The 12718-nt window shown below is 41.6% G+C and overlaps 1 protein-coding gene across 5 annotated transcripts in view; it reads left to right on the top strand.

The window, feature by feature from the left end:
* The window catches only part of TIAM2 (T-cell lymphoma invasion and metastasis 2), a 168151-nt gene that overhangs the window by 76199 nt on the left and 79234 nt on the right, over window positions 1-12718 (top strand). For 4 of the 5 annotated variants that reach the window (XM_046938839.1, XM_046938838.1, XM_025148727.3 and 1 more), the window contains 3 exons: window positions 4430-4545; window positions 5582-6781; window positions 12160-12595. In XM_046938839.1, coding sequence (XP_046794795.1) covers window positions 5588-6781; window positions 12160-12595 — 1630 coding nt within the window. In that variant the 5' untranslated portion in view covers window positions 4430-4545; window positions 5582-5587. Of the gene's footprint in view, window positions 1-4429; window positions 4546-5581; window positions 6782-12159; window positions 12596-12718 lie in introns of those variants that run through there. The other variant, NM_001267535.1, reaches the window with a different exon arrangement.

A 12718-nucleotide genomic window follows, 5' to 3' on the forward strand; every position in this document is an offset into this window, starting at 1 on the left:
TGAATGTGACTGTACTGAAGGCAGATGGTTGTCAGGAGTGTAATTATGTTCGGTATGCTTTTGCTGTAGTAGCTCAAATTAGTGCAGGAGTCCCACCAATGTATGGGAACTGTTGAATCATGGCCTGAACCTCTGATTGATCACCTGAGGCAAGCACTGAGTCAGCCACTGGAGCACAGGTGAAGGCAATTCACCTGTGTGACCGGAAGGAGTGGAGTCTGGCTCCACCTCTTCTAGACCCCATTTAAGGGCTGACTGCCACTGGGGAAGGATCTCTTTCGGGAGATTGCTCCTCTTGGAGTTTTTTCTGAGAGTCTAGGACATGGGTTAGCATTTTCATTTATTTCCAATTATCCCTTTCCAACGTAATTCTCTTTCTAGCTGTACAATCTGTGGAAACCAGTCTAACCCCACCACTCTGTATATCTGTTGATTATACACACCACCTTTGACTCAAATTTGTCACCAATTCATAACCAAGTCACAAAAGACAAAGACAAGGACTGAGACAATAAATAACTTCCCACATGGAAATCAAGGTGATTGATGACATCCTCCAGTTTTCACTAAAGGACAAATCATATCTGATAATTTTGCTGGCCTTCTTACAATAGGTTGATAATATTAGTGATTAAAGGAAGAGCAAATGACTTCATGTACCTGGACGTGGGCAAAGCATTAGACAGTGTCTTGCACAACATTCTTGTCTTTAAATTGAAAAGATGTGGATTGGACAGATGGACCACTCAGCAGGTAAGGAATTTTCTGGATGGTTACAGTCAAAGAGTTGCAGTCAACAACTCGATGTCCCACTGGAGACCAGTGACAAGTGGCATTTCTCAGGAGTCATTATAGGGTCTGGTGCTGTTTAACAACTTTGTTACTGACATGGACAATGGAATTGAATGCAGGCTCAGGAGGTCTGCTGATGACACCAACATGTATGATGTGGTCAACACGCTGGAAGGAAGGGATGCTATCCAAGATAGGCCTCAACAGGCTTGAGAGACAGGCCTGCGCGATCCTTATGAAGTTTGTTAAGGCCCAGTACTAGGCCCTGCACATGATTCAGAGCAATCCCAAGCACAAATACAGACTGAGCAGAGAATGGGTTCAGAACAGCTCTGAGGAGGACTAGGGTATGTTTGTTGATGAGAAGTTCAATGTGAGTTGGCAGTGTACACTTCCAGCCTAAAAAGCCAACTCTATCCTGGGCTGCATCAAAAAGAGCTTGCCCAGCAGGGCAAGAAATTGTTTCCCTCTACTTTGCATTGTGAGAGCTCATCTGGAGTACTGCATTCAACTCCAGTGCCCTCAATGCAAGAGAGACATGGACCTACTGCAGTGAGTCCAGAGGACGAATACAAAGACGGTCAGAGGTCTGGAGTACCTCTCCAATGAAGTAAGGCTAAGAGAATTGGGGTTGTTCAGCCTGGGGAAGAGAAGACTCTAGGGAGACTATATAGCAGCTTTCCAGTATCCGCAAGAAAGCTAGAGAGGAGATATTTACAAGGGCATGTAGTGATAGGGCAAGGGCTCATGGCTTTAAAGAATGCAGATTGGTTGGATAGGACTTGGAGCAACTTTGTCTGGTGAGAAGTGTTTCTGCCCATAGCAGGGGGTGCTAGAACTAGATGGTGTTTAAGGTGCTTTCTAATGCAAACTGTTCTATGATAAAAAAAAATTATTTGTCTCTAAGCATACCTAATACTGGCACATTATGTTATGGTTCACTTTTGATTGTAGTATAGCTAGTGAGTCAAGCTTTGTAAATCTTACATTTGAAAGATGATAACTGAGGAGGCGAGCACCCATCCAGCTGCAGAGTGCTGCCATGTATGTGTGCACACCTCAATCCTAAGAAAAGCGTTTTCTCCTCCAGCATTTATGAAGCAGTCTAGCTGCTGTGGTATTAATGAGGGAATATAGGTGGCTGGCTCCTCAGCTTCTGTGTTTGCTTTTCTGAGCCAAAAACATCTAGGAGAACTGTATGTGCAGGAGCATAAAGGTAGGGAAATGCTTTTTTAGCTCAGGGGTTATGATTTGCGTTAATTATTGGGTGTGGTGGTGATGGTGGCGTTCCTGGATTAGTATGTTTGCATAGCTGTGTTTTTCAAATGTGTCAAGGGGGACTAGGGTGAAGATTAAGAACTACTTTTTTTAGGGAATGTGGGTATAATTGAAAGCAAATAATCTTTTAATAGTCATTTTCAGGCACAGTGAGCTGCTTTCTAAATATATTGATTATAAGTACAGCAAATATTCATAGACTCGGGTGTTGCTCACATTAACTATTAATTCCCCTAGTTTTGCAAATGAACAGAGAAAAAAAGCACTTTGTCTTCTGGGGTAGTAGGTTGCTGTGAGAAAATACAGTCTCCTGTACTGTTAATTCCAGAGCTTCCAAAATTAAATCAGTGTAAAATGTGCATGTGTTCAAGAAAAGTGCAGCCAGAGCTGTTCCGTGACCACCTTTGTGCCCTGATATTGCGCTACCTTTGAAAGCAAGTCTGCTTGCCCTACACCCCTATTGTAATTAGCAGAAAGAAAACAGCTCCACACAAGTGTGAGGTAAGAGAAAGGCATCCCAGCTGATTTTCAGGGTGAGGGTCTTTGTGCAGCCCTGCAGATGCTGTGGTTGGTTATTACAGTGTGCATGAATGTTTAGCCTGCTGTGACTCTGTGGATGGCTGAGATGCTGAGAAAAATCCCTTGGGGGTGTTTCTGTGGGATTTATTGACTGTTGCGTTGTACGACTAACTGATTTCTGCACAGACTGAGACACTGTTTTGTAGACATTGTACTCCAAGATAAATTTATTCATTCACCCATTATGTGATCTGTGTATTGGATCCGATGAGTACAATGGATGCTGTAGCAGCAGCTTGAGCCTCAAAGAATTGAATGTCTATCTTCTGAGGTTCATGACAGCAGCTTGCTTGCTACCCACTCTGTTAAAAGGATTACCTAACCACTGCACAATTGCTATGGAGACCAGATGGTCTTTTTGCCTGTTTCTTTAGACAAATTGGGTTCAGTGTTCCCTTATGAATAGATATAAGCCCCCAAAGCCCTCTTGTTGAATGTAGTTTTTGCTCCCAGATGAAGAATTCTGAATGCAGACTTTTGCTTGTTTGCAGTCTGTGCCTCCTTGTCTGAGGCAGGCAGTTTAGCTGGGACGGATGCAATTTGTTCAGCAGTTTGGGACTTCATGAAGTTGATATTGTCTTCTGTTTACCTTTACTTTGAGTCACTTTTGTTCAATGCTAGTTACATTTGATATCATTAAACTGTTGACATAAGTGGCTAAAATTAACATAGGCAAATCCAACCTTCAAGGCAAGGGTGTCATCACTAGAAACCTTCTGAACTTTTAGGAAGAATAAACAAGTTAAACAGATGTCTTGTTTTGTTTTCAAGGGCTAGCTGAAATTCATGATTTCTTTTGTCAGATATCTTTCTGATAACAGCCATGAATTTGGGTTTATAGATCTCTAGAATTATCCAAATGGATGTATTTCTTCTAAGTCATTTGTTTGCTGTCATTTTTTTCCAAGCTTGTTAATGAGACTGTTTTTAATTCTAGTTGGCAACCTTTTCCTCTGTTTTCTGTAAGGTTAGCAAAGTACCTAGGTTACCAGTGAATTCCTTTAAAATCTACAAAGTTCATATGCACACTGAGCCAGAGCTCTTGTACAGCTTCCCCTACTGAATGTTTTATTCCCCACACTACTGGCATCTTTTGTGAGATTCAGCTCATATCCTTGTTTTGTGTTACAGCCTCTGTGTGCTGAATGAAGGATTGATACATTTGGATGCTCAGGAAAAACTTGGGTCTTGCTACCTTCTTGTGTGTTGGGTGCTCAATGCTGCCTTTCTATTGTTGCCTGGCAGAGCAGCTTAAAATAGGTACAAACTTAAGGGGAGAGATTGCTGGGTGGTTTGTGGAGTGAGTTGTGCAGTGGCCTTTCACTGCAGGAGTCATAGCTGGAATTGAGACAGGACAAGGAAGGATAAACAGATCCTGCAGAACATGCTCTGATCAGTTTGTTCCAAATTATAGTGGACCACTGCACAGACCAGTGATCTGTAATTGGTGTTCCAAAAGCCAAATGGAAAGTGCTCAAAGTGCACCCTAATTCATCAGTGAGAGGGGAAAAGGAAAGGATTAGAAAATAAAACACTTACCCAGTGACTTCATTGTATTAATTCAGTGTCAATTGTTAAAGTGCATTTATTAACATTGATATCTGAAGTCCAAGAATCAATTTAATTAGATCTTTTATTCATTTGTGCCTTCTGTCTGATTATTTTTTAGTATATGTTTTGCTTATAGCTCAAGTAAAAAGTGTTTCCTCTGACCAAGAGTCTGTTCTTAAAATTTTTTATTTCGTTATTATTATAATTTTGTCTTTTTCGTGTTTTTTAGAAAGCTTGCATTCATCTCCATCCTGCTTTTTTGGCAAGTGTAGTGGCTGGCCACAAAGACAATGCAAAAGATGCTAACTGATAACCACACCTACGTTTGAGAGAGAGATTCTACAGGTATGCTTCTCGTTTTATACACTGCTTTTGTCTAAAAGTGATAACAGATGGAACTTAGGGTATTACAATATATATAAATTCTAGAAAATAAGATTCTGTAATCACAATTGGTTGTTTTGACAAAATTTTGATTGAGACTGCAATGAATTCTCCTCTAAGAGTGACAGTCTGAGGTCTGACGAAGAAGCATAGCTCTGATTGAAAATGGACTTTGATGTTCTTTCTGTAAATTGCAAACAGTGGAGATGCACTCCAAGTAATGAAAAGAACAGAACGATCATTTTTACTTTTGAGTACACTTTATGAAGGTGCAAAATCTTAATTATCTCACTCTGGCAGGTTGCCTGCTCCAGTGTGCACTGTTCCCTGTGAATTCAGTAAAAAGCTGAAGTGTGTTTTATTAAGTGAACTATCAAACTACCCCATGCTGAATGAACATAATGCAGTTTTGTGCTGTAATGGAAGATGAGGCTTTTCACTAACCAAGTTCTTTTTTCTTCCTTCCTCTTCTCCTGGACTGACTCCATTTAAACATAAAGTTGGAGTTAGCTTAACAGTTTATTGAGGCAATACTTGGTTGCATAGAAGCCAGTCAAGCTGAAACTGCAGTTTGCTTGTCTCCTGGCAGAAGGAATTTCTCTGAAAGTACAGTTCACTTTACATCTAAGTAATGATTATCTTGCTGTCTCCCTTTCATTATGCCATTGTTCTTGGGAGCCAGAGGTTTTGTAAGTTATAAGAAAAAGATGTTGCCAAGGATGTGGGTGGAGAAAGGTGTTGACGTGATTTCAATGGGTTTAGATTCCAGCTTTAAAAAACGAGGGTAATAAACCAGGCAAAGAATAGGCTTTCCTAGGCTGCCCCCGAAATTAATGCAATTATGATTTTGATGTTGTAAATCTTTTTTTTTTTTTTGAAACAATTATTTGATATAACTTTTAAAAAAGGCACTTTCCTGTACAGAGAATAAATATGGTCTGTTACTTTTTGCCTAATCTTCTGGCCATTGTTTCTAATGAAACTCTTCTTAATTTAGTGGAAAATGGGAAATTCAGAAAGCCAATACAGTCTTCAGGGATCAAAAAATCATGCTGCTGCTTCAACTGGTTCCAAGCAGAAGCCTTGCTCTCTAAAAATTCGCAGCATTCATGCTAAAGATGAAAAGTCTTGCTCCCTGCATGGATGGGGACATACCAATAGTGGCTCAAACTACAAGTCAAGGTCTCTTGCTAGAAGCTGCCTTTCACACTTCAAGAGTAGCCAACCTTATTCAGCTAGACTCAGTGACACTGTGGTGAAGGCCTCTAAAAGTAACGTCCTTGCCAAACACAGGACACACACCTCAGGGGACTACTGTCCAGGAAATAATGCAGTGTTTTTGCCTGATAATGGTTTCCACTATATTGGCCTTCAAGCTGGAAGTAATCATGCTGCACCCCGAGATTGCAATGGGCACATTTTAAAATGCTATGGAAAGAATGAGAGTCTTGCATCAACCTCTCCATCAGAGGACAGGAGGAGTCCAAAAGTACTCATTAAAACACTGGGGAAGCTGGATGGTTGCTTGAGAGTCGAATTCCACAACAGTAGCAACAGCAAAGTACCAACTGAGGAGTCCAGTGGGCCAGTCCAGCTGCTGAGGTATTCACCTACCTTGGAATCTAAGTCAAATAACCTGCTAGATGTCAGGAGGAACTCCAGCGCAGACTGTTCTTCAAACCATCGTCTGTCACCTACTGATTCAAGGCTTCGATCTAGTAAGGGAAGCTCCCTAAGCTCCGAGTCTTCATGGTATGACTCTCTCTGGGGAAATGCTGGGGATATCAGTGAGTTGGATGGTCCATATTTGACTAGGAGCACTCCAGATACAAGCATTCATGCCAGTTTCCCAGCAAGTGACAAGAAATCCTTCAATCAAAGTTCATCTCTGTCCTCACTTCGAGATCTCTATAAGGATACAAATTTGGAAGGCACTCCTCCACCTGGGATCAGGCTGTCTGATGAGTATATTGACACTCATGGTAGCCTAAGCAACCGTGTATCATTTGCTTCAGACATTGATGTTCCCTCCAGGGTAGAGCAGGGAAGTCCTGCTCATTATTCCTCTTACACTCTCCCATGTAGAAAGTCCAAGCCACTCGCTGAGGATGCATCCAAGAAGGACACATTAAAAAGCCGCATGAGGCGCATCAGCGATTGGACAGGAAGTCTCTCGAGGAAGAAAAGGAAGTTGCAGGTATGTACAAACAGTCCTGAGCCTAAGTGTCTGGAGGTTGGTTTGTAGATTTGTATCGTGTTTGTCTTTCTAACAGAATAATGAATTACCAATTTATTCTGGTAATTCATGAAATTCTGAGAAATTTTAGAATATAAATTCTAAACCCAGAATTTATATAGAAGTGTTGGCAACATAAACAAACAAACAAAACAAAACAAACAAACAAAAAAACAACAAAGAAAAAATGGAGCATTTCTGTGCAAAAATGTTCCCTTCCTATTTTGTCACCTTCTTAGATAACTTGGATCTCTGAAACTTAATATCTCAGTGAATTAGCTTTTGTATTCACTGTGTTATTTATGAAGTAACTTTGAGTTTTTAAACCTTCTTTTTATTTCAAATATGAAAATATAACCTAGCATACATTATTTATAGACCATGAAAGAAGCAGGTGGAAGTAAACTTGAAAAGCAGCATGTTTAAAAGTACCTCTGCAAACACTCTATTTGTATTGTATGCTTCATCACTGACTTTGATTTCACCATTGGCCTACCCGTAGCAAGGCAAGCAGCTGCAGACCACTGGCCAGAATTGCTGGCTCTGCATTTCCCTCCCATTAAGCTTTTACATGGGGTGCCCTCCTTGTTCATGTGTGTGAGCTTAGCTTGCCAGATGAAGGAGCAGCCTGAGTTGTCATCTGGACTGCTGGCAGTTGGTGTTGTGAAGAAGGAGATGGGAGGACGGCAAGAGGGAGGGAAAGGATGTTTCCTTAGAAGAATTTAAAACTAATCCCATTAATAGGAATGTAGGATTCCTGTGGTTGGGAATGAAATTCTTGTCTCCAGTCATATGTCCCAGAGTCGGCTCTTTAAATGCCAGACTGCACCTGGACTTCTGTGTGAGTTCAAACATTGAGTTGGAGGGCAGAAACTTTTTTTTTTTTTAATCTTCCCTAATGTCTGTCATATAGGAACAGTCACTGCACTTCTCTAAATAAAGGATCTGCTCCATTTTAGCAATATTAGGTTGCTGGCTGCTTTAGAAGTGTGAAGAGAGTAAGAGGAACCCTTACTTCTTCAACTTAGCCAACAGCTAAGATCACGTAATGCTCTTTCTTTCCTAGGTAAGGGCTAGAGAATTGGGAAGACAAACATGAAAGCCATGTATTTGAGTCGCTGCTTTGTGAGTTGATGCTCATGTATTTTATCAGATTTTGTCTCTTCACCTTCTTACTCAGCTGTGAAAGAGAAGGCAGAAAAAAAAAATGGAATCAATAAAGTGGGCCCCAGTGCTTTCTGCCAGGATTCTTTGCTGATTTTGACATCTGCAGCTATTCTGGATTTTATAACCTGGCTTTACATATGATATCTGCATCCCAGAGCTTTGCCATGTATTACTTAGTTATGACATTTTCAGAACGGTATTTGTGATGCAGGATTCATAGCTGCCTCGAATTCACTGTGCAGTGAGCTTACTTTAGGCACAGTGAAGAAATTCTGCTAGCGAGATTGCATCAAACTCAGATTTTATTCTGATAGATGGAAGTTGGCTCCAGTTCCGTAAATGGTGATTTCTTAGAAAAAGGCATAGGGAATGGCTTGTCGTCGATTTTTATCAGATAAGCATCCAATGGCAGGCAAGACAAAAAGCAGGCAGTAAGTGCTTTATGATTTTCCCTCCTTGTGAGGTTTGGTCAGTTTCTTCCTGCTTCACATGTTTTGAATAACCTGCGATCTCTTCAAGGGGCTGCTGTGTTGTAATGTAGTGATGACTGCACTCTTACCAGCTCCTTCGACTCAAAAGGGCAAAAGCACTGTGCATGATTCTGCTGGCAGCTGGTTAGTCCCAGTCAGTAGGACTGTTCATCACCATGATTACAGCCTCTCTGCTTTGCTCTGAACATCATGTCCCTACCTCATTACATTGCTGTGAGTCACTTAGGCTGAGGATAAGTGAAAGCTGGAATATATCCTTATTGGTATGCCAGAGCACTGGTACTTGGTTGGGTGGATGGGTCCTCCAGCTGGCCAAGCCCCCTTGAGGGCTCAAAGCCAGAAAGGACAATGTGGGCAGTTGGAACCAGTCTCCTGCTGTTGGAAGGGCAGCAGAGTGTAACCTCCTTCATAACTGAACCAATTTCAGCTGAGAATCTGGTAGGCTTTTACCCCACTTGATGGCCATTTCCAAACCCTCTTACTCAGATGCTTGGAACTTGTCATCTAATTTGCAGACTAAATATAGTTCCACCCAGTCTGTTTCTGATGCCAGTATTGTCTATTATGTTAATTATCCTTCCCTGTTATTTTATCTGTTACAATTTGTTTAAAGGGAGAAATTGTATCTCCTCTTGGCCCACCTTTTCTGGACTGTGCAGGCTCTCTTTGGTCCCCTGTCTTAAGATAGGAAGTCTGTTTCTTTTTCGTTCTGGCACCCTTTCTCTACACCTGTTTTAAATCATTCATAACCAGATTCAGATATGGGATATTCCAGATGAGCCTTTGGCTGTGTCCTGTCCAGTGAGGTGGATGCTTCCTTATTGGCATGATCTGAAACTGAGTTTGCCTTTCTAATCATCATCTCACATCAAAGACTTGCTGTTGTTCTGTGCCGTAGCCCGGTTTTCTTTGCGGGATGATATCCTAATGCATTGCTTTTGTACATCACTGGTGCTGTACTGGATGACACATCATCACTGATTTAATCCTTTCTGGAACAGCACTGGGAAGGTGCTGTATCATGATACATTTTAAGAGCATCATAGGTGTGTGTCAAGCACGTGGGGTGCATGGACAGGACCTAGGCAGACTTGTCACAGTCAGTTCCTTCTAACAGTGGTGGTGCAAGGACTGCCCATGTGTCTGTCTGTATAATGTGTAAAGAAAGGGCTGATGCTGTGTGAAATCAAAAACAAACCACCAGAAACTTCTGTGCAGATACGTTTTTGCATGAAGTAGTCTTTTCAGAGGAATCATTTCTGAAATGCACTGGCTTTTGTAAGCCAGAGCATGAAGCTTGTGATGTAAAGAGAGTTTAAAAGAAAAGTGCACTGAGGTAAACTCTTTATTTGGTTTGAAAGCAGGCATTAGGTCTCACATTTGGCTTGGGTCTTAATGCATTTAACAGCCTGCATTACTTCCTGCCTTGTTCCATACAGTTAATTATTACGTGCGTCACTTTGTCTAATTAGTATCTTAGTTATCCGCTTTATCTTTTGCTTTATCTGCAATTAATCCAGGATATATCTCAGACATTAGGAGATCTGCTTGAATGCAGCTGCACAGATACAGTGGGATTTTTCTATCGTCAGATACAACAGAGGGAAAAAGAGCAGGGTAAGCACCATGAGCAACAGTGACCAGATACTGCCACAATGACAGCTTCCCTGGGGACCAGCAGAGACTGTGTGATGCTGCCAGTGCTGCTCATTTTTAGCAAATACAAGTGACGTTGTCATGGCAAAGTGTGTATAATCCCAGTGTTTCATGCATCATACATCCTTTCTGAGAAAACTTCACATGTGCTTGGTGGCTGTTGGTGGTTAGGTTGTTTACTTCTCTTTCCTCAGTGTGTGTTGTTCCATTAATGGCCCTTCATAGAAATCATCTTCTTATATGTGCTTTTCAAATTAGTGATTTAGGACTGAAAGAAATAGGTATGCTTCATAAAGAGTACGTTAATGTTTTCTGGAGGACAGTTTCTGGAGAATAAATATTCAAACAACTAAAACACAGAGTTTTGGCACACGCGTTCAGTAACACTAATTAAAAAGTAGGTGGAGAAAGCTTCCCGTTCCCACGGAACTGCACATGGCTGGTGCAGTTGTGTGATCCATCTTCTACAGTTGTTCTGTGGGCATAAACAGATTACAGATGTGATTCCACCCCCCTCAACCATCTCTCAGCTTGGCTGTGGAAAATTGTTTATAGTCACTAATGCCTTGGATTTATTCATCTATTCTCATGGGCCCCAGTGAAAATGGGTACATATCTTGTCAAGCTGTATATATAGGAAAATGTATATCCTTTCATTGAATTTCAGGGTTTTTCCTGCAGGCACATTTGGCAAAACCATTGATGTTCAGTGAGCTCCACTCTGAGAACACTGATGAAAGCTTTGCCACAAGGTTTGAGAGAAGTGCTGCCATACTGTGAGAATTCGACCCTTGTGTGGGAAAAGCCAGACTTGAAGCTAAATATACTGTAAATGGTCACAGTTTTCAGCTGAGTGTGGCTTTTGGGATGCCATCAGCAGCAGTGTTCTGAATCCTGAGAAGGGCTCACCGTGGCTCCTATTTGCATGTGGAGGCCATTCTACCATCAAAGCACAGCGTTACTTCTTTGAGAGCTTCAAGTGGAAAACAGAGGGAAAAAAAGTAGTTGCTTTCAAAACTTCTGGTGAAAGCAGATTGTGGAAGACCAAGAGATATTCACTTGATCTGTGAGCAAATAAATGCAACTATAGTAGTCTAAACTTAAAAGTATAATAGCTTTATTCTTACGGAGGATAAATAACTTCACATCTTTGATTTTTGTAGCCATCTCTTCTTTTGTTTTCATTCATACATTTCAAGCAACAGTCTCAAATTTTCTCTACAGCAAAAGGCAGCAAAATTGTTGTGCTATGTCCTCTTAAATCTTAAAATTAATTCTAAGTACCATCAGTAATGTAAGTTGGAAGCGTAACAAATGCATAATGTTCCTGTGATGCAAGGTTTGCCTCTGTTTGCATGGTAAGAAACTCCTGGCCACCTGGGAGAGGTAGGAGTGAGTAGCTTGTTACTGGGAAAGGCTTGAGATGGGCAAGGCCCAAGCTGCCAGCATGATCCCATTTGGATAGGCAGAAGCAGGAGCTGAATGTGCATTAGTGGTCATATTGTAAGGCAGGAGATGTCATTAGGCTTGAGTATTTCAAATTAGGTTGGCCAGCCTCTCAGTGCAGGGACAAAGTAACACAGTGCAATTGGGGGAAAGGCCTGTGGGTGCTTGATGAGATAGTCAAGCTCCCTTGGGGTTTCCAGCAAGTCAGAAAAACACACCTCTGCAGTTCGGAAGCTGGATTCTTGCCAGTCAGCAAGCCTGCCTGCCTTTTTCCTTAAAAAACAACAACAACAACAAAAAACTGTATATTAGATTTTTCTCAGTCAATGCTAACAGGCTTAAAATATTTTAAACTTTTGACCTTTTTTTTTGTGTTGGTTATGCACGTTTTGTATGACAGAGAGAAAACGCGGATAAAAATCGGTCCTGATACGCTTGAAGGTAAAGCTAGCTGCCTTGCATTAACAGGATCACCAAAGCATTAAAAGCCCTGTAATAAAGCAGTGTGCTGTGATGTTATTCCTGCTTGCACTCAGACTTACTGGTGACTTATTTCTGGCAACTTCCTTTAATATGCAGGAACCCAAATGTAAAGATGGGAGCGAATACTTTGACAGCAGAATGGACAACTTCAGCACAGACACGCTGGCACCATCACAGCAGTCTACTTTGTTGTGGTCACCCAGCTCCAGTCACATCCTGTCCCAGAGAAGTGAGTCCACCAATGCAGTCAGCAGTGATGCCCTGAGGCAGAACATTTATGAAAACTTCATGCGGGAGCTGGAGATGAGCAGGACAAACCTGGAGAACACTGAGACCTCATCAGAAACGGAGGACTCCAGCAGTGAGTCTCTCAGCTCCTTGGAGCAACTGGATTTGTTGTACGAGAAGGAGCAAGGAGTGGTGCGCAAAGCAGGGTGGCTGTTCTTCAAACCACTGGTGACCCTGCAGAAAGAGAAGAAGCTGGAGCTGGTCACACGGCGAAAGTGGAAGCAGTACTGGGTAACACTAAAAGGTAAACTGCCATGTTTCCCCTCTGGCTTGTTGGCACCAATTATTTCCATTGCGTTTGCACAGCTGTTCATATGGGATTGTTCCTGTTAGCAATTCCTGTAACTTAGCATCATTTACTCTCACA

The sequence above is a fragment of the Gallus gallus genome, chromosome 3, assembly GCF_016699485.2.
Source record: "Gallus gallus isolate bGalGal1 chromosome 3, bGalGal1.mat.broiler.GRCg7b, whole genome shotgun sequence".
Taxonomy (NCBI): Eukaryota; Metazoa; Chordata; class Aves; order Galliformes; family Phasianidae; genus Gallus; species Gallus gallus.